The 23,138-nt window shown below is 40.8% G+C and overlaps 1 protein-coding gene across 2 annotated transcripts in view; it reads left to right on the top strand.

Annotated features, from left to right (window-relative positions):
• The first annotated feature begins 2,964 nt into the window (after nucleotides 1-2,964).
• The window catches only part of DSCAML1 (DS cell adhesion molecule like 1), a 417,994-nt gene continuing 397,820 nt past the window's right edge, over nucleotides 2,965-23,138 (top strand). For both annotated transcript variants that reach the window (XM_089678617.1, XM_089678616.1), the window contains exon 1: nucleotides 2,965-3,118. In XM_089678617.1, coding sequence (XP_089534743.1) covers nucleotides 3,076-3,118 — 43 coding nt within the window. In that variant the 5' untranslated portion in view covers nucleotides 2,965-3,075. The remainder of the gene's footprint in view (nucleotides 3,119-23,138) is intronic.

Below are 23,138 nucleotides of genomic sequence, written 5' to 3'. Positions count from 1 at the left end.
CTTTAACCATGAAGATTCTGGAGCCTGAAAAAGGAGAGAATAGATGAAAAGGATACAAGTGGAGGAAGGATGAGGAGAACAAATGAAGTGGATAGATAAGTAGGACAGATAAAAAGAAACGATAAAAAGGAAGGATAAAGTGGATAGATGAAGAGGATGGATGAAAAGAACAAATGAAAAGAAAGGATAAAGTGGATGGATGAAGACGACAGATGAAGAGGATGGATGAAAAGAACAGATGAAAAGGAAGGATAAAGTGAATAAATTAAGAGGACAGAAGAAGAGGATGGATGAAAAGACAGAATAAAGTGGATGGATGATGAGAACAGATGAAGAAGATGGATCAAAAAAAGATGAAAAGGAAGTGGATGGCTGAAGAGGAAGGAAGAAGTGGTGGATGAAGTAGATGAATAAAGAGGAAGGATGAAGTAGATGAATGAAGATGAAGGATGAAGTGAATAGATGACGTGGATGGATGAAGAGGGCAGATGAAAAGGAAGGATGGGGAAAAAGGCTGAAGTAGATGGATGATGAAGAAGAAGCAGGGTGAAGTGGATGGATCAGGAGGATAGATGAAGTAGATAGATGAGGAGGAAGGGTGAAGCTGATCAATGAAAAGAACAGGTTTAGTAGATGGATGAAGACGAAGGCTGAAGTGGATGGATGAAGATTACAGGTGAAGTAGATGGATGAAGAAGACTGAAGTGGATGGATGAAGAGGACAGATGAAGTGGATGGATGAAGAGTCCAGATGAAATAGATGGATGAATAGGAAAGATGAAGTAAATGGATGAAGAGGACAGATGAAGTGGATGGATGAAGAGGACAGGTGAAATAGATGATTGAAGAGTCCAGATGAAATAGATGGATGAATTTAAAAGATGATGTAAATGGATGAAGAGGACAGATGACATGGATGGATGAAGAGGACAGATAAATTAGATGGTTGAAGAGGACAGATGAAGTGAATGGATGAAGAGGACAGATGAAGTGAATGGATGAAGAGGGCAGGTGAAGTAGATGTATGAAGAAGGCTGATGTGGATGGATGAAGGGGACAGATGAGATGGATGGATGAAGAGGACAGGTGAAGTAGATGGACGAAGAGGGCAGATGAAGTTGATGGATGAAGACGGCAGGTGAAGTAGATGGATGAAGAGGACAGATGAGGTGGATGGATGAAGAGGGCAGGTAAAGTAGATGGATGAAGAGGACAGATGAAGTGGATGGATGAAGAGGCCAGGTGAAGTAGATGGATGAAGAGGACAGATGAGGTGGATGGATGAAGAGGCCAGGTGAAGTAGATGGATGAAGAGGACAGATGAAGTGGATGGCTGAAGAGGCCAGGTGAAGTAGATGGATGAAGAGGACAGATGAGGTGGATGGATGAAGAGGCCAGGTGAAGTAGATGGATGAAGAGGACAGATGAGGTGGATGGATGTAGAGGGCAGGTGAAGTAGATGGATGAAGAGGACAGGTGAAGTAGATGTATGAAGAGGGCATGTGAAGTAGGTGTATGAAGAGGAAGGCTGAAGTGGATGGATGAAGGGGACAAATGAGATGGATGGATGAAGAGGGCAGGTGAAGTAGATGGATGAAGAGGACAGATGTAGTGGATGGATGAAGAGGCCATGTGAAGTAGATGGATGAAGAGGACAGATGTAGTGGATGGATGAAGAGGTCAGGTGAAGTAGATGGATGAAGAGGACAGGTGAAGTAGATGTATAAAGAGTAAGGGTGAAGTAGATGAAGAGGACAGATGAGGTGGATGGATGAAGAGGACAGGTGAAGTAGATGGATGAAGAGGACAGATGTAGTAGATGGATGAAGAGGCCAGGTGAAGTAGATGGATGAAGAGGACAGATGTAGTGGATGGTTGAAGAGGCCAGGTGAAGTAGATGGATGAAGAGGACAGATGTAGTGGATGGATGAAGAGGTCAGGTGAAGTAGATGGATGAAGAGGACAGGTGAAGTAGATGTATAAAGAGTAAGGGTGAAGTAGATGAAGAGGACAGATGAGCTGGATGGATGAAGAGGACAGGTGAAGTAGATGTATGGAGAGGACAGGTGAAGTAGATATATAAAGACTAAGGGTGAAGTACATGGATGAAGAGGACAGATGTAGTGGATGGATGAAGAGGTCAGGTGAAGTAGATGGATGAAGAGGACAGATGTAGTGGATGGATGAAGAGAACAGGTGAAGTAGATGTATAAAGAGTAAGGGTGAAGTAGATGAAGAGGACAGATGAGGTGGATGGATGAAGAGGACAGATGAGGTGGATGGATGAAGAGGACAGATGTAGTAGATGGATGAAGAGGACAGATGAGGTGGATGGATGAAGAGGACAGGTGAAGTAGATGTATGGAGAGGACAGGTGAAGTAGATATATAAAGACTAAGGGTGAAGTACATGGATGAAGAGGACAGATGTAGTGGATGGATGAAGAGGACAGGTGAAGTAGATGGATGAAGAGGACAGATGTAGTGGATGGATGAAGAGGACAGGTGAAGTAGATGGATGAAGAGGACAGATGAGGTGGATGGATGAAGAGGACAGGTGAAGTAGATGTATGGAGAGGACAGGTGAAGTAGATATATAAAGACTAAGGGTGAAGTACATGGATGAAGAGGACAGATGTAGTGGATGGATGAAGAGGACAGGTGAAGTAGATGGATGAAGAGGACAGATGAGGTGGATGGATGAAGAGGACAGGTGAAATAGATGTATGGAGAGGACAGGTGAAGTAGATATATAAAGACTAAGGGTGAAGTACATGGATGAAGAGGACACATGTAGTGGATGGATGAAGAGGACAGGTGAAGTAGACGTATGAAGAGGGCGGGTGAAGTGCAGGATATATGAACAGGAAGGCTGGGAAGGAAGAGAGTTGATGTTGGCAGTAGGAAGAGTCCCCGTGTAGAGGAGGTCTGGGAGTGGCAGTCCTCTTCCCACCCTACTGATGACAGGGAGGAGGAGCTGATGAGGAGCACTGAGGGCTACAGAGAGCGGAGTGAGGAGGGACAGCTCGGGATCTGATGAGGGATTCACACCCGGCATATCCCCTCTCTGTATGGAATGTTGCTGGTAACTCTCTTCCTGCTGTGTTCAGTGCAGACAGGTGAGTTGGCTGAGTAGCTGACACTCTGATGCTCCATAGCGATCCCTCCGGGCTGCCTTCACCTACCTGTTACCTGCACAGCCCGGAGCTCTGCTGGACGGATCGCAGCCTAGTTGCCCCTTTACTTTCCATGTCGATATGATTGTATGATCGTCCCCCGTGATGTGTGTGACTTGTGATTGTGTAGGCAGATCAACGAATACACGGCTCAGGTGGTCAGCGATGTCTATCGGCAGCTCCTGTATTCCTGTCCTTCTCTACATACATTTGCTTCTCTTTTGTTTAACAAATGTGTATTGTCGGGGCTGAGCTGAGCTCCGGAGCGCTCATACCTTTCCGTGTGTAGACGATCATACATGTCATCCTGTACATACATGACCGACAGCTCTTATCCCAACTCTGCCCCATGCTGCTGACTACTATGGGGAGACGGGGACTCGTGTCCAGGCTGTAGAATTCACACATGTATATGAGATAAGATTTCACAAAGTGCTGATGGGGATGGAATGTGATAGATTTGTAGGATGTAAGATTGGCTGTGATTTGATTTGCCGACTATCTGTATGTATATGCTCTGATCCAGGAGTCAGGAGCATTGTATGGGGGCCCTCATTGGATGGAGAGGAGGAGGGGCCCTCAGTATACCTGGATGCCAAGGTGTGAGCATACTCCATAAGTATACTGCTATCCCTGATGAGAAGAAATCAGCAGCATCCCAGTCTGGGGATGGAAAGCGAAGTGCACTCCATCATATTGGCACTGATACAGTTGTAGCATGAGAAGCCTGGTGTATCATAGTATATAGATGGACTGGTGCCCTCCTCCAGTCAACCGAGACTTTGGAAAAGCTGCAAACTTCTCCATTTCTACTCAGAGGCTGCAGTGCATTGTCCAATACACAACATCAGATTTGTCAGGAGCAGAGCACTAAAATGTTGCAGAGCGTTTACAGGGGATAATGTGTGCTTTTCTGCAGGATACCCCAAGTGAACATGTATTGCTTCTTTTCTGCAGGATACCCCAAGTGAACATATATTGCTTCTTTTCTGCAGGATACCCCAAGTGAACATATATTGCCCCTTTTCTGCAGGATACCCCAAGTGAACATATATTGCCCCTTTTCTGCAGGATACCCCAAGTGAACATATATTGCCCCTTTTCTGCAGGATACCCCAAGTGAACACATATTGCTTCTTTTCTGCAGGATACCCCAAGTGAACATATATTGCCTTTTGTCTGCAGGATACCCCATTGAACATATATTGCCTCTTTTCCGCCGGATACCCCAATGAACATATATTGCCTCTTTTCCATGGCATACCCCAGTGAACATTCATTGCTTCCTTTCCATAGCATACCCCAGTGAACATATATTTCCTTGTTTCCATAGCATACCCCGGTGAACATTTATTGCTTCCTTTCCATAGCATACCCCAGTGAGCATTTATTGATTCCTTTCCATAGCATACCCCAGTGAACATATATTTCCTCTTTCCCATTGCATACCCCAGTGAACATATGTTGCCTCTTTTCCATAGCATACCACAGTGAACATTTATTGCTTCCTTTCCATAGCATACCCCAGTGAACATATATTTCCTCTTTCCCATTGCATACCCCAGTGAACATATGTTGCCTCTTTTCCATAGCATACCACAGTGAACATTTATTGCTTCCTTTCCACAGCAAACCCCAATGAACATATATTGCCTCTTTTCCATAGCACACCCCGGAGAACATTTATTGCTTCCTTTCCATAGCATAGCCCAGTGAACATATATTGCCTCTTTTTCATGCCATACCCCAGTGAACATATATTGCCTCTTTTCCATAGCATACCCCAGTGAACATATATTGCCTCTTTTCCATAGCATACCCCAGTGAACATATATTGCCTCTTTACTGTAGAATACCCCAAATTAATATATATTGTCTCTTTTCCATAGGATACCCCAGTGAACATACATTGCCTTTTTTTCTGTAAAATAAACTAATTCTTTTTTCCCCCTAATTTTTATAGGATACTCCACTGAACATATATGGTATAGGTTCCATTAGTTTACTTAAATTGGCTAATTTTTCTGGGTACTCAAGTACACTTTTTTATTTATTGTGTTATTTCTATAGGATACCTCTGTGAACCTATAATGCTTCAATTCTGTAGGATACCCCAAAAATCTTATGTTGTCTAATTTATTTAAGATACTCCATTGAATGTATATTGCCTAATTTCTTTAGGATAACCTGTGAATTATTATAGCTTTTTTCCGTAGGATACCCCAGTGACCTTATATTGCTTTATTTCTTTAGGATACCCCAGTAAACATACATTTTATTTCTGTAGGATACCCCAGTGACCTTATATTGCTTTATTTCTGTAGGATACCCCAGTGACCTTATATTGCTTTATTTCTGTAGGGTACCCCAGTAAACATGCGTTGTTTTCTTTTTGTAGGATACCCTGTTATTCTACATTGCCTCATTTATGTAGGTATAGCCCAGTAATTTTATATTGTGCCATTTCTGTTGAATACTCCAAATTAACCTATATTATCACAATTGTATAGAAGACCTCACTAAACTTATATTGTCCGATTTCTGTTGGAGACCCCGGTGAACTTTTATTGCCTCATGTTTAGGATATGCTAGTGAATTTATATTCCCTTATTTTTGAAGGATTGTCCACTGAACACGCTATACATTGCTTCATTTTCAAAGGGTACCTGGGAACATATATTGCCTCATTTATGCAGGTTACCCCAGTAATCTTATACTGCTCCACCTCATTAGGATACCCCAGAAAATTTGTACAGCCCCATCTCTGTAGGATACCCCAGGGAACCTATATTACCCTATTTCTATAGAATAACCCAGTAAAGCTATATTGCCTTATAGCCATAGATACCCCATGAAACCTATATTGCCTCATTTCTGTTTAATACCCAATGGAACCTTTATAACCTAATTTCTGAAGGATACCCCATGAACATATATAGGATACCTCAGTGAACATATATTGCCTAATTTTTGAAGCATACCCTGGTGAACTCATATTGTCTCATTTCTGTAGGATACTGCAGTCAACGTATATTTTCTTGTTCTTGTAGTCACCTAATTTCTGAAGGATATCTAGTGAATAAGTATTGTTAATGTTTCAAGATACCCTATTAACCTATATTGCCTGATTTCTGTAGGATACCCCAGTGAGCCTATGTTGCCTCATTTCTGTAGTTATCCCAATTTTTCTATATTGCCTGCTGCACAGGCCAAAGTAAAGCAATCTGCTGTAACCTTGGATTGGTGTCAATACTAGTAATTACAAACGGATTTCATTGTGTTAATGAAAGTTGTTGCATGGATCGGTTCTTTTATGAAGTCCCCAGAAAGATAAATGACTTGTTTTCTCTGTTAAGCATTGGTGCTCTTCAAGGCCAGGTTAACAACATTACAGGCTTATTTGTGAAAAAAATCTGCAAGGACCTATGCAGTCTCAAGTGCACGCTAACACTTTGTAAATCAAGTGCCAGTCATTTCCACCTATTGCAGGTAGTGCATTTCATCATGGATTAACAGAATTCTTGATTTTGCATGCCTGGCGAACAAAAAATATTTGCATCTAATGTAAACGCTGTTCATATTTGACATGCTCAGATTCCTACATGGAATTCAGTAATCATTTTATCAGCCAGTAATCATTTTATCAGCCATTATAAATGTTTGGATGATCTTTTGAAGTGCCAATTTCCTAAAGTTTAACCATTAATCCTAAAGCAATGTTCTGGACAGAACCTCTTCTGTGGTGGAACAATGGCAGCAGAACATTGTCCCACATTCATTAGGGCTCATGATGGAAAATGCTTGCTACCTAACGCTTATCATTCCTTGATGATCAATCCTTTTTTCCACTGTAAAGAGAATTGAGATTTCAAAGAAACGTCTCCTCTATTTTTTTCAAGCCCAGTCAAAGAATATGTTGGTGTATCCAACTAGCTTGATTTGAGTGAGGACGAGTGTATGTTTCACTGCCTGATGTTCTTACTAAGAGATCTGCTCATTAGAGTCATCCAGTCCTTGCAGTCCTCGCAACTATGGTCATATTTATTTGGGTTCATTATGGAAATTGCCTCCTACCAAAATGCTGATCATTCCTTGATAATCAAACCTTTCTTACACTGTAAAGAGAACTAAGATTTCAAAGAAATCTGCTTCATCTATTTTACAACCCCAGTCATAGAAAAATATGTTGGTGGGTTCAACTGGCTTGATTTGAGCGAGGATGGGCATATGTCGCACTGCTTGTTGTTCTTGCTGAGAGATCTGCTCATTTGAGACATCTAGTGTTTGCAGTCCCCATGACTATGGTCACTAGTAACATTGGCTGGACAGTTATGGCCACCTGAGCAGTTTTCTTTGAAAAGTTCTGTATAGATACAAAATAATATTAGATAGAAAAGGTATTCAGTATACAACAAGGGTTATTTCCACTGTATGTAGCTCAATGTGTAGAACAATGCCTGCAATGGTGTCAGTAAACTGCTGAACTACCTTTGTACTTTTTGCATAGTGGTGTTTGACTTAGTTGGACATAATGTATTATGTCAAAGTATGTGAATCAAGGAACCTCTCTCCTTTTTTACATATTGTGTGTATATACCGCCTGCTCAGCTTCCTTTCTTTGTTTGCTGTCTTTGAACAACAAGGAGAAAGTCCATTTGTGTTGCCAGGAGTGCAGTGTAAACAGGCAAGGTGATAGAGAAAAGGCACACTGATATGGGGCAAGCCTGGACCTGTAGAGAGGCTTATCAGAAGAGCCCAGGTACTTTGGTGATGAGGTTCAGTGTTCTTTGGCTTTAGAAACCTTTACGGTCAAATCTGTACACTGTAAGAGATCTCAGTATCATTTAAAACCGTCAATTTGCATTTTTAATGACGCCAGCTTCAATTTCATCCTTTTTGTATGTTCGTTTCTTGGCCTTTTATTGTGTGATGGTTAGATGGCCTCTTCACTGTCCCCTTCAAATACACATTTGTTTCCTGAAAAGAGTCTTCTATTTCTCTTTGTGTTTTAATAAAAAAACTTTTGGTCCACATAGAAACTTAAAATAATATGTATGCACATATACTAATATACATGCAAACCTGTGTGTATACTCGTTAAATACATGATCACAAGATCACATATGCCCACATGCATGTATCCATATGAATATATTATGCATTTATGTTTATATACACACACATATGCATATGAATGCCTGTGTGTGTGTATGTGTGTATATATATGTTACATACACTATATAGGTGTGTTACGCTGCTTATCAGAATGAAATTAGGCCATTTTATGTTTTATTACTTGGTCTTGTGCATCAAAAATAACACTTTGTGTTTTATTTTGAAATACCTATTAATATAACTAATTTTCTGAAGTGTTGTGTTCATCAAGTGTACTATGTCTGTATGCCAGTATTGATAAATTAATACATTTTTCTGTTAAATGATACATTTGGTTTTTTTCCCATACTGAATATTGTGATTATTCAGTTTACTTTGCATTATTTAATTAGATTTTGGTAATTTAGTAATTGGTTAAAAATGTACATTATGTTTGCTTTGGTAATAGCTTTGTGTATATTTTTGCTTGTGGTGTGTGATTTATGCTTGTTTCCAACAATATATGTTTTTATTGACACACACAACAATACAAGTATTGAAAGTAAATAATGGGTTTCTAATGTTATGTTGTATGTTAATCTACATCAATATATAAATGTTATGTGGGTAATTATTATATACTGTGTTTGCATAGCGCTGACATATTATGCAGCATTTTCCATACTTATTTGAATATGTTTGTGGTCATTTCTATGTTCCTCTGCGGTTTGTTCTGCTTGGGGTGGTTTGACGCTCCTCGGTGACCCCTCCTTCTTACTGTAACCTGTGCCTTCTGGGATATACCCTGAACTCCCCATTAATCACTAGGTCAGACCTCTAGGGCTCTTACAGACTCTTCAGCTGTCCAAGGCCACCTTCCCACTGCTAGGGACACAATTTATTGTCTCCTAATTAGCTCAATTAACGCATTATTTGCTCCTCCGCTCTCTAGATGTGCAAAAATAGTGAAGAATCAGGCGTAAGGGTAAAATTCTTTCCTACTCTATTTTTTTTTAGCAGGATATGCTGTGAGCAAGCCTTGTGCTGCTGATAATTATTCTTGCATCTACAGCTCATTAACCCTTCCACGGCTGATGGAAGGGGGAGGAGGATGCAGCCATTTGTCTTAATTTTCCTTGCATGCATTTTATCATAAGAAGCCATCACAGATTTAAGAGATGCTCTCGCCTGATCACATACAGATGTAGTGGAGCGTATGCAAATTTGCAAGATCCTCCGTGCTGTTTAGAATCAGAACCCCATTTGGGGGAGATACCCCCTCCCCTTTTGTAAGTAAGAGATGCAGAAATACCATTTCAGTTCCCATCACTCCGGACAGGACCACAGACTTTTTTTTTTCATGGATAAACGTTCTAGTATAAATCCTGCACACACTATCTCCCCTTGTGCCAATCATTCTTTCAATGTTAAAGTGTTCTTTTTTTTTTTCAGAATTGCAAATGAGGTTCTTGGTTTGCCAGCTATAACATTTCTGCAGACTCTTAGACAAAAACAGCAAATGATCTCCAGTGAAATGAATCATTTTGCCCTACAGCGCCTTTTCCCCTCTACTGGGCAAGGGGTAAATAGATAGTTGCATTTAGCTACTATGGCCAGGCAGAGCGAGGACGCTTTAATGAGGGTCTTTCAGCTAGCGAGGAATATGGCAATATTATGCATGGGATGATATGAGAATTCTAAATGACATGTTTTGCTAAATCTATAAAGATGTTTTTTGTTTGTTTTTTTTAATCCAGGCCACTTTTGGTGCTGGGTTCTGATAAAACGTGGAAGGCAGCGAAGGGGTTAAGGCAGACAGAGACATAGCTGTGCGATGTAGGGGTTGGGTTTTTTGCACTTCATTTGTTTATGTTAATGTTGGCGACAGAAATAAGATGCAGAAAGGCGGGGGATAGATGCAGAAGGGTGGGTGATGGGGGTTTATCATCTAACTGAACAGCTAGGTTTATCTGTCTTGCTTTCACATAAGTGGGGTTTTTTTGTTTTGTTTTTTTTTAGAATCAATTAGGTTATTGAAAATTGAATGTAAGAATGCAGATTTATGGATATTTTGTGCACGTGTGTGCATTGTATGATGGGTATGGTCTTGTATTAAAACAAAGAAAAGATCAAACAAAGCCTTGATAATGCTGCTCAGCTGTAAAAGGACAATTTTGTATATTGCATGTCTTTCTTAGATGAGTTAGAGTCTATTAAAGGATCAATATATGACTTTTTTGCCATGATCACTGGTATGTTACCTCCTATGAGTTCCTTGTGTGGGATAAATGTTCAGTATTCATGTTTGAAGCCATTTCATTTCTCTTTGTTTAAAGAAGGAATTCATATACTATATGATCCGATATTCAAGTCTTGTTAAAGAGAATCCCATTAAGGTCGGCTTTGTGAAAAAAAAAAAATGTTGCATTGCCTTTGACCACCAAAGTGGGCTAGACTTGCACGGCTTGCATGGTGTGATAGTCAGTCCAGGCAGTCTTTGGATTGCTGTCATTCTTCAGGATCACAATCTGGATGTTCAGTGGTTTATTGCAATGTTGTCTCTACTGTTGTCAAAGATCAGTATCTCTTATCAGCATTCTTTATAGCTTTTGTGGAATAAAGCGTTTCCCTTATTGTGTAGTTACATGTAGCTATGTCAGGTTAAAAAAAGACATCCACCACTGTTTTTAATGGTGGGAAAAAGGTGTACAATGTACGCCTTTTGTAGTTATAGTGTAACCGTACTTTTAAAGGGTATGTAAGCCCCAGGGGTGGCTCAAGAATATTTTCCTGGGGGGGGGGGCATCCACCAGTGTTAGAAGCTGTTATGCCTCCCCCAATCCAATGTTATAATAAAAGCAGACATAACATAATGAGAAATGCTTAGTCAGAAAAGGAAAGATGTAATGTTATATAGAGTATTAAGAACATAGACACTAGTCCCTTTTAAGCACACTGAAGTATACAGAGTGCAGTGGTCAGAAGTATGTAAAAATGTCCCATAAACTGCTGGTCACAATGGACATAAAATTTACCCATAGTTACAAAAGAAAAGAACTAACAGTTACATCTTGAATGGATTAGGGAGAAAAATCCATTTGTGGACGTAAACAAAACTTGGCATTGTCAATGAGGTGTTTCTTCACAGTGTATAACTTGTAGTATGCTAGCCTTCCCCTTGTTTTGCTATGGTTCAGACAAAATAGACTCTGGGTGTAACAAGACATATTTTATAGGCCCCATGGTGAGTATCAGATCCAGCAATGATGACCCACCAGCAATAACCCCCAGCATGTGTCAGAGCCAGCAAAGATAACCTACCAGCAATAACCCCAGCAAACGTGACAGGGCCAGCAATGATAATCCTCAACACGTGTCAGATTCGGCAGCAATAACCCCTGCTGTTCCTGGCAATAATGTTAAGCCCCCAGCAGCAATATTAAACCCCTAGCAGCAATAGACTCCCCCAGCAGCATTGCTAGTGTCTTGCTGTCCCCAGCAATAAGAAAACCCCCAGCAGTAATAACCCCCACTGTCCCCAGCAATAATAATTCCCAGTGCCAGCAGCAGTAATAATAGACCCCTGAAAGTAATAACAATCCTCTACAATAATTACCCCCATTTGTCCCTGACAGCAATAACTCCCATTGTCCTCCACAATAATAACCCCTACAATTTACAGCAATAATAGACATCCAGTAACAGTAATAGCCCCAATTATAACCCCACTGTCAACAGTGATAACAGACCCCACTGTCACCATTAGTAATAACCCCCACTGTCCCTAGCATTAACGTACCCTAAGGAATAATAAACCCCACCTTCCCTAGCAATATAAAAACTATCACTGTTGCCAGCAAGAATAGACCCGCAGCAATAAAAAAAAAAAACCCTGCAGCAATATAAGACCCACAGCAGCAACAATAGACCCCGACAGCAATAACCTCCACTGCCTTGCAAAATAATAACACCCATTGTCCACAGCAATAATAGACCCCTGACAACAATAACTCTCACTGTTTTCCACAATAATAACCCCCACCATACCCAGCACTATGAGATCATCAGCACAATAATAACCCCTATTGTTCCCAGCAATACCCGTCCCAACAGCATTAATAAACCTCACTGTCCCCATCTATAATAGCCCCACACTGTCACCAGTAATACTAATCCCCATTGTCCCCAGCAATAATGACCCTGAAGCATAAAAAAACTCTCATTGTTCCCAGCAATAATAGACCCCCAGTAGCAATAATAGACCCTCAAAAGTAATATTAGACACCCCTATCTCTAGCAAAAATCAACTCCCAGCACCAATATTAGACCCCCACTGTCCACAGCAAGAATAGCCCTTCAAAAGAGATAATAACCCCCAACGTCCACATCATTAACCCCCACTACCCCCAGCACTACTGACCCCATGCAGCAATAATAGACTCTCACTGTCACCAGCAATGATGTGCAGTAGTTTTACTTATCTAAGCAAACCTCCCTCTCTCCCGCTCTGCTGCTGAACTATAATGTATCTGTTGGACAGGAGATCATTCCATCCAACAAAGTAAGACGTTGGTTGCAGGCAGTGTACTGGAAAGCATAGCAAAGACAATAGGACAAATGAATGGAAGTGTTATAAGGATGCTATATTACACCCAAGCACCCACTGGTAAACCCCAACAATGAACTTCTCATTTGGTCCTTTTTGTTTAATATGCTATTGAAAACGCTTTATCTGTTCAATCAGTGCAGAAAATGCCTGTTGATCTGTTTCAGTAGACTGCAGTCTTAGGCCTCTTGCACATGGGCGCTTGAGCCCGTGCATTGTAAATTCCAACACATTTCCCCAACCTGGAAAGCCCATGTGCTATGTACTGGTGCCCATAGACATGAATAGCTGTGCGGGCTCTTCTTGGGTATATGCCAGCGCTCGTGTGAACAATGGGTGTATGGGCCTATGCAAAAAATAGAAATCTTAACTATAGTGACATGGTTACTTTAATGTAAAATACTGGGGCATCAAACTACAAAAAATAGTCAACAACAATTTTAGGGAACCAGGTAAGCAATTTTGTCTGTTGACATCAATAAAAAATGTTCATAGTAGGTACCAGCTATCATTTTTGTGAACCTTGCTGATGGTAATTGATGGAGCCTGGGGTAATGTATGGCAAAACTTACACATGAAGTAGGTGCAAACCTTTGATTCGCAAAGGTGATCACACCTTTTAAAATAGTAATTATGTTTTAATTTATTGGTGCAAACATTTTGGTTACTACTAAATGTTATTTGGGTGTTGTGGATTTACCAATTTTTGCTTAAAAAAACTCTTATGATCATATTTTCATAACTTATTAATACAACAAAGTCTAGTTTTGGATATTTTAAATAGACTGTGAACTTCAGTGACACTATATGTTTTTCCTAGAGCCCCCTGCAATACCTAGTAAATATCTATGGATCCTTAGGCTCCATGCACACTAGCGGTTTTTTAAGCTCCTAGAAGCTGCTTTTAGCATTTTTTTCTTCTCCCACAAGCTAAACAGTGTTATCCTATGTGTACTTTAGGTTATTAGTGTTTTTTGAGCCTCAACATCTAGGAGCAGAAAAAAAATAGTTTTTTTGGAGGGTTTTTCCAGCAGAAAAAAACTCTGAACACTCCTAGACGCTACTAAAACCTTACTACCAGTGTTTTTTATCCAGTGTTTTTTCCAACTTTTTTTAGCTTAAAAAAATGCTAGTGTTCATGGAGCCTAAAGGCAGAAATGTTGGTTTTCCATTTCTTTTGATCGGAGAATAATACTCTACTTGTATTCATTAAATCACTGCAGCATTGTCACCCTTGTGGCCCCTGCACCAGATTGGCATACAGCAGTACATGGCCCCTGCACCAGATTGGCATACAGCAGTACAAGGCCCCTCCACCAGATTGGCATACAGCGGTACATGGCCCCTGCACCAGATTGGCATACAGCGGTACATGGCCCCTGCACCAGATTGGCATACAGCGGTACATGGCCCCTGCACCAGATTGGCATACAGCGGTACATGGCCCCTGCACCAGATTGGCATACAGCGGTACATGGCCCCTGCACCAGATTGGCATACAGCGGTACATGGCCCCTGCACCAGATTGGCATACAGCGGTACATGGCCCCTGCACCAGATTGGCATACAGCGGTACATGGCCCCTGCACCAGATTGGCATACAGCGGTACATGGCCCCTGCACCAGATTGGCATACAGCGGTACATGGCCCCTGCACCAGATTGGCATACAGCGGTACATGGCCCCTGCACCAGATTGGCATACAGCGGTACATGGCCCCTGCACCAGATTGGCATACAGCAGTACATGGCCCCTGCACCAGATTGGCATACAGCAGTACATGGCCCCTGCACCAGATTGGCATACAGCAGTACATGGCCCCTGCACCAGATTGGCATACAGCAGTACATGGCCCCTGCACCAGATTGGCATACAGCAGTACATGGCCCCTGCACCAGATTGGCATACAGCAGTACATGGCCCCTGCACCAGATTCTGAGTACACCAGTTTTAGTAAATCAACCCCAGACTGTCTGCATCTGAATTATTTGCAAGTCAGTGCCATATGCAGCCCCTTAAGACATTGCATTTGATATTCGTTTAGCAAGATCCATTTTAAAAGTTCAGCGAACCAATAGTAGAAAAAAAACAATGGATAGCATACAAAGTAAAAGTTTCTGCATCTCTGGAGTGCAAGGACACATTTCAATCAACCTGGTTTTATTGGCATGACTTTAGTTTCACACAAGAATACCAAAACTATCTAAAAACACCTCCAGAGACTACTAATTAGCTCCAGCTGGACACTGCATATAACTTTGGTGGGCCCTTAGGTTGGAGAGGTTGGGGGCAGGGACCGGACCCGAATATTTTCACCCCCCCAGCACATTTATACCAGATTCTCCAGATGTAGTCATTCTGCGAGACATCATCTAGTCATTCTGCGAGACATCATCTAGTAACCCCTGTTTTGACCGCTACTCAAAGATGTGCCATCCATTTACTGCATACTTGTGACAAATATGTTAAGATTGTGCCTAACTGGTAACATCCTGCTTTGTTTTGGAAAGTATTTTTCCATGTTCATTGTGGACTGTAAAAATAAGGAAGCATTTTTTTTTGCTGGAAAACTTAGAACCCTCAAACATTATATAAATTTTTAAGCAGAGGCCCTAGAGAATGAAATGGTGGGTGTTGCAGATTTTTATTTTTATGGAAAAAAGACACAATTAATTTGAATGCACAAAAACACAATATAATATGCAGTTGTTTAATAAAAGATAATGTTACGCTGAGAATAGATGCCAGACATGTCACACTTTAAAACTGTATATGCCTGTGGAACAGCACCAAACTACAGTACCTAAAAATCCCTATAGGTGACACTTTAAAAGCCTTTACAGGTTATTAGTTTAGAGTTACACAGGAGGACTGGCACTAGAATTATTACTCTAGCACTGAGGTTCGCAGCAAGACCTCACGTGTGGTGTGATCGCCGTTTACATATGCGTGTGAGACCAATTTGTGTGATGGCACAGGGGGACAGGGTCACTTTAAAATTTTTCTACTTTATTAATTATTGTATTTGCATTTTTTCCTAACACTGTACCTTTTATTTTTTTTACCAACTTTATTGCTATCACAAGGGATGAACAACATCCCATGTGATAGCATGGGCTGTAACAAGTCTGCTTTATGGAGATATCTGGGGTCTGTTTGACCCCAGACCTCTCCTCTGGCCTCCAAAGCATCAGATCAAACCCAGATCGGTTTGATGTGATGCTTTCAAGAGCCAGAATTGGCTTGTTTACTTGAGACCAAAACCGGAAGTGACTAAACCCACTTAGCTTCTGGTTTTTGATGTCATACATTGGGAGGAGGAACATCAGTTCGTCTCACTGTGTACCTGGAACCAGGTGCCGCCAGTCGCACGATGGGAAAGCCCTGTAAAGGCTGTGGCAGAAGGGGAGGGGGGTCTCGGCTCCTGTAAAAGTAATCTAACAGCTGTATTGCTGCAACAAAACAATACCAGGATCATGACTGTAGCTGCAGTCATGACTCTGGTATAGCCACTTCTATCTGTTTCTAAACAGCCTAAGGATGGGAGTGGTTAATCCAAATCATTTAGCTAGTAGAAACCAGTTTCACATCTATTTTCCAACACTGTTTCTGAGTAAGCACCTCAGCAAGGAAAACAATGACTACTGGCTGTTTGGGCCTGAGGGCCACATAGTAAGTTTCAAAGCTGCAGGCTGGGGATCAGGTCTCTAGCTGGTCAATCATCCGCTTGTCATGCTGAGCTCTTTGCACTGCCTCTTGACACTGACAGCACTGCATTGTATACATAGTGAGGAGCTTGTGGTCAGGTTTCAGATATGCAAAGCACTCCAACGTTGCCCTATAGCATTTGGTAGGAGGTAGGTAGATTTGAAAGTCTAAAATAGGTATATGACTTTATTATTATTGAATGGCAAGATTTGCATTAGAGGGTACTTTGTTACTCAAAGAAATAAATTGAGTCTTTAAATGGACTTTAACCATTTTGCCAATAAATCCTTTTTCCAAGAGGATTTATTTTTATAATGCAGAAGACTGATTATTTGGACTTATGAATATGAACTGGTTAAATAAATCCTGAGAATGTGGTGCAATAGTATGGCTTAATTTGCTGAGAGGAATATTTTACAGTAGCTCTAAATCTATCAATGTGATTTACTGGAATTTGCTAACATACTGTAAGTATTTTAGATTTATTGGGGTGTCTGCTTTAGAAAGAATTTAACTTTCATGCCATGCCCAAAAAACAGCCAGAGGCAAAGGATCACCAGTATTGCCTGTGGTCTCCCTGCAGCTGAACTTATCCCCAGTACTGATATACCATGCCTTGTTCTGCAATGTGCGTCTGCGTGGAAATGACCATCTTGGTAAAAGCAGGGCTTTACCTCCCCTGCAGCTGAACTTACCCCCAGTATGGACATACCGTGCCTTGTTCTGCAATGTGCGTCTGCGTGGAAATGACCATCTTGGTAAAAGCAGGGCTTTACCTCCCCTACAGCTGAACTTACCCCCAGTACGGATATACCGTGCCTTGTTCTGCAATGTGCATCTGCGTGGAAATGACCATCTTGGTAAAAGCAGGGCTTTACCACCCCTACAGCTGAACTTACCCCCAGTATGGACATACCGTCCCTTGTTCTGCAATGTGTGTCTGCATGGAAATGACCATCTTGGTAAAAGCAGGGCTTTACCTCCTTTTGTCAAAACTTTCAGTAAAGAGAAAAATGAGAAGCATAGCAGGGATATTACCAAATCATTTTACAAATATCACAAGACTAGCAGTCAGTCAGCAGTGCCCTAGACCTCACATTGCAGATCTACAACTATGAGGATGTAGACACAGAAGTGCCTAGGCACCCTTACATATAAGGAAGCACACTGTTATTTTTTAGGAGGAATTCAATGCAAAAGGTAAAATTTTGAGGGTAATTCTTTGACACAATTAAGATTTCTAGTTGTTCCTTATAACATAGTAAATCTTCACTTTTTGAGTTCAGGTCTACTTTGAGTGAAACCTGTGCTATCAGAAATATAGAGGCTTCCATTTCTGGCCATCTTATAAAAATATTATTTGCCTGGCAGTCAGGCTGATGATCACGGTCAGCTTTTTCACTGACTCAGTACAAGCATGCAGAATGTTGATCCAGGTCAGTAACTCAATACATAGTAAGTCAGAGCACTATGCCTGGATGCTTGTTTGAAGTACATGATTTCAAGAAGTATCAAATCTGCAGGTTAAAGTAAATCTAATCTCAGTTACTGAAATATCTGAATTCTAATATGGTGTTGTAATTTTAAAAGTTGTTTTCAATGTCTCTAATAACTGCTTCCCCAATGTGAGTGAATGCACCTGTATGTCCTGCTGCTCCTGTGCCTCATGCTTGCTCTGTGATCTCTTTGTCACTATTGTTACAGAGTACTGCTGTGACAGTGATCATGTACGATGGCTGACTGCTCTGATATCACTGTATGTCAGTGTAGCCACCCATTATCTCTGATCACCAACACAGCAGTACAATGTCACCAGACCAGTGCTGCTAGCCACGGTGTCCCCAATCACCACCACACCAGTCCCAGTTTCACCATAAGGCCTTATTCACATGTGGTATGTTCTCTGATTTGTGTTCAGATCACTCTTCAGAGAGCATTTGACAGGGAGTGAGGAGGCATTGTACCAGCTGCTGCCTCTGCAGCTAAAGGGGGCAGCAGTTGGGGGGTGGTAAAACAATGGCGCAACCACAAGGTTTTACTGCCCTCCTAACTGCACATGTGAAACAATCCCTAATAGTGCAAAAAGTCACAGTGTCTCTGTTCACCACCACACCAGTCACAGTGTTCTAAAATGTGATGCTGTAGGTAGTCAGGAAACTAGATGCATAATTTATGCCCTTAGAAAGCCTAAAGGTGCTCCTTGGATTTTGGGCCTCTCTATGTGGTTAGGCTTTGAAAAAGTCTCACATGTGGTATCACCATAATCGAGAGGAGTAGCCCATTCTGTGTGTTAGAAATAACTTATTATTTCACCACTTTGTGTAAAAAGTTGCATTTTCCAAATACGAGTGGAAAGTCTTCAAAGGACTCACCATGCCTCATATTAGATATCATGGGGTTTTGAGGTCATTTTGTGGTTGTTTCTGCTGTCCTGGTGCTCACAAAATGTTATAGGATAGTCAGGAAATTAGCTATGTCATTTATGCCCCTAGATTACCTGAAGGTGCTCCTTGGATTTTGGGCCCCTCTGTTGCTATGCTGGGAAAAAGTCTTACACATGGGATAATGCCATACCTGAGGGGAGTAGAAAATTTTGTTTTAAGATATGTGTTAGAAGTTTGTGGCAAAAATATAATTTTCAAAACACCCCCTATGCCTTTCAGAGAATACTTTGTGGTGTTTGCTTTCCAAAATGGGATCATTTTGTGGGTATTTCTCCCATCCTGGCACCGCAAGGACTCAAGAAAGGCAGTTATGTTCCTTGAAAACAAAAAGGTGCTCCCTGGAGTTTGAGCCTCTCTGTGGCTCAGCTGTGAAAAAGTCTCGTGTATGTGATATCTCCATACTCAAGAGTAGTAACATAATGTATTTTTAGATGTAATTTGTAAGTATGCCTATGTGGTGTGTGAGCAATAATTTGTTAAATTGACAACGTTTTGAACAAAAATACAATTTTATTTACTTTCTTCATTTCCCAAATATTGGGCCAATTACAACTTTAAAAAAAAGGTAAGTACAGAGTTCTAACCATGATAGCAGGACTTTAAAAGCACCACATAGTGACAAACATTGGAAAAACAATAACATTTTTATTAGAGTATGTAAACCCAATATTTCATATTCCTGATATGTGCCTGCTGTATCATGTACGTGTATCCTGTTCTTTGTATTATTTCCTTTGTGTGAAATCCCCGGTGTTCCTGCCAGTCCCTCTGCTTTCCTATTAAAAACTGACCACATGAAGCAGGAGAACACACTGTGGTCAGTTCTCTAGCTATGCTGGGAACCCAGCCTGCTCTCCTTCAAATGATCAGATTGCCTGCACAGCCATTCACTGGGAAGATCGGTTCTCCTCACGCAGCTCTTATGCAGCTGAGAACAGAAGGAATGTGATGACATAAAAAAGGGGAAAAAAGTGATTATAATGTTTTTTATATGTATACACAAATGTTTTCTTTTCCTTTCTATTTTAAACTGAATGGGCTGTTTCACAAGGTTAGGGTTTACATATAATCTATTACTATTTGTGCAAAAAAGCTGTAATGTATACAAAAGTTTATTTTTTTCTTTAACAGGATAAATAAAACACAAAATACAGAATCTATAAAGACCCCAGATTACAAGGTTTATCATTTGCTAACCACAGTTTATATCAACCAGTTTAGATCAACATATAATGGCTATCCCTAATAATTGTATATTTTTTGTGTTGCCTAGGGCATCACAAATTCTATGTACAATTCTGGTTGCCTTTCAGAATTTCTGATTTCTTGCCCTGGACCCGGAAGACTGCTGCTATCACTGCAGTAGTGGCAACTACTTTGGTGACTTGCAATCAACACTGGGATCAGTCAGGTATGATATGCTAACTTACATTGCTGGGCCAATGTAACTATGCAACAAAACCCCTAAGCTTTAGCTTTAACTACTTGACTCCCTGGCCAATTCTGACATTTCTGTGATACATGCAAAAATCTGCATTTTTTTTTTGCTAGAAAATTACTTAGAACCCCCAAACATTTATATATTTTTTTAAGCAGAGGCTCTAGATAATAACATGGTGGGTATTCATTTTTTGTCACACAGTGCTTGCGCAGCTGTTTTTCAAACGCAATTTGTTTTGGAAAAAATACACTTTAATACATTTTAGTACCCAAAAACACAATATAATACCCAATTGTTTGGTAAAATCTAAAATATGATATTATGCTGAGTAATTGGATACCTAACATGTCTCGTTTTAAAACTGTGCACACCCGTTAAATGGCGACAAACTATGGTACTTAAAAATCTCCAATACGCAACGCTTTAAAAGCCTTTTACAGGTTACCAGTTTAGCATTACAAAGGAGGTGTGGTGCTAGAGTTATTGCTCTCACTATAACGTTCTTGGCGATAGGTCACATGTTACAAATATGTGTTTGCTTTTGTGCACAAGTACTATTATTTTAAATTATTTTATTTATTTAATTTTCTTTATCACTTTTGTTGCTATCACAAGGGATGAACAAAATCTTGGATTTATTAGACCCCAGATATTTTCTCTGCCCTTTAAAGTATCTGATCAAACCAAAATTGGTTTGATCAGATGCCTTCTCAAGGCTGTTTACATCTGTGCAAAACTGGAAGTGAAAAAATCCTCCTCACTTCCAGTTTCTTAGATAGAGGTGCTTGGAGAACTTCTGGTCCACAGTCATCTCTATGGTAAGCTGGCAGAACTGCTGGCGTCACTCCCAGGGACTCCAGTGGAACAGGAGAGCCCTGGAAGGTGGATGACAGCAGTGTGGGAGGGGTGAATCCTTCCACAACATGTAAAAATGATTCAGTGGCTGTTTAGCTCCTGGGAGTGCTTTAGCATGAAAGAGCATTGCTGAACAAAATGTACCAGGGTCATGATTGCAGCTATGTATAGCCATTACCCTGGTATAACCACTTCAACCTTTGCACAAATTTATAGCTTTGCTCAAGACTTGCTTTTCCTGCAGGTGGACAACTGGGTATCGGCCTTCACAGTCCGTCTCCACTCTTCATTGACAATAGGAAAAAATCATTAGGAAAGTTCCCTATCATTGTCAGCAAGCCAGGAGGGATGAAACACGTCAGAAGGCTGCTTTTGGGTTGGAGACATCACTGTATGCAGTCAAGGCACCAATTAATATTGCAATAAGAGCTACTTGAAGTGTGCTTGATGCTTCCCTATTTGACTTCAACCCAAGGCCCTATGAGTATGTCCTACGGGCGGGAGGTGGTTAAAGCTGAACTAAACTCTTTCAATAAAATTAACTATTTTAATCCTTATGCTGCTAACAGTTGTAAACGGATAGGAAAGTATATCATATTTACTTGTTTTAAACTTTTTTTTTTTACATTTCTTCTGCTGCTTCCTGGTTTCTGGCATAGGCCAAAATTATGTCATACATCACAGTCTTCAGGACTTCTTTAGCACACCTTCCTGCCTGCATGCCTAAGCTAAGGGAAGATTTATTCCAGGAAGTAAATGCTAAATTAATCATATGCTCTTACCACGGCCATGGCTGGAGATGCTGGAGTGTTTTTCAAAATGATTTCTCAGCAAAAAAAAGCATGGAGACATGGATGGATGAGTACAATCTGGAAGTTTGTAGTTTCAAAGTTCCATAACTTGACTGTGGTGCTTTCAATGAAGTTGTATCATGACATGCAGTCCTGTTGTATTTAGCTTGTATTAGCAGTACAGGGTTGAATACTTGCAGGGGCCACAATTTTTTGCCCACTCAAGTGAATGGGGATGCCATGCAACCACATGCAATGCATGTGGTTGCTGTGAAGTGGTACAGGCTTTTGAGGGTTAAAACAGGAGCTGAGGCAGTGACATAGCACTTCCCAGCTTTCTGTCAAATGCCCTCTGAAAAGTGATGTTCTGTGCATCGCTCTTCAGAGGGCAACACTATTGTAAATGAGGCCTTAGGCAGCTGGAATGACCTTTGGTTGTAATTGGTGGAGTCCATTCAGTGGCTTATGAGCGGCTGAGCCGGTGATCCCAGATGATCATTAGGTTTGTTCCTGTGCACCGACCTGGCAGTAGATCTCCTCCACTTTGCTTTGCCTTTGAGAGAAAACATTTGAAGAAGCTTTTTGTGCTGAACAATGCAGACTATATTGTGGTCATAGACTATTAAGGCAGATTTTTTCAAAAGCAAACCTTTAGAAAACACTTTGACACCCACTGTCATTGAGAAATTGAAGGCTATTTTTTTTTCCAGATACCAAATTCCAAAAGAGTTTGTATCAGACAATGGCTCTCGGTTTGCTACAATAGAATTTGAAAGGTTTACAACAGCCTATGATTTTCTGCATACAATTTCCAGTCCTAAGTATCCACAGTCAAATGAAGAGATAGAGAGAACTGTTCATACTGTAAAACATTTGCTCTCAAAGGTAAATCAAAGTGTTGGCGATCCATACATCATATTGATGGAGTACAGCAATATGCCTTTTTGTGGCAAAGGATTGCAAGCCTTTGGTAGCATATAATTTTTTTTTTTTTTGTTTGTTGAAATCTTGGGCTTGGTATCTG

The sequence above is a fragment of the Staurois parvus genome, unplaced genomic scaffold, assembly GCF_062004578.1.
Source record: "Staurois parvus isolate SC_StPar_1 unplaced genomic scaffold, SC_StPar_1.0 ptg000207l, whole genome shotgun sequence".
NCBI lineage: Eukaryota > Metazoa > Chordata > Amphibia > Anura > Ranidae > Staurois > Staurois parvus.
The sequence above is the reverse complement of the archived record's forward strand: the minus strand, read 5'-3'. Positions and strand labels throughout refer to the sequence as shown.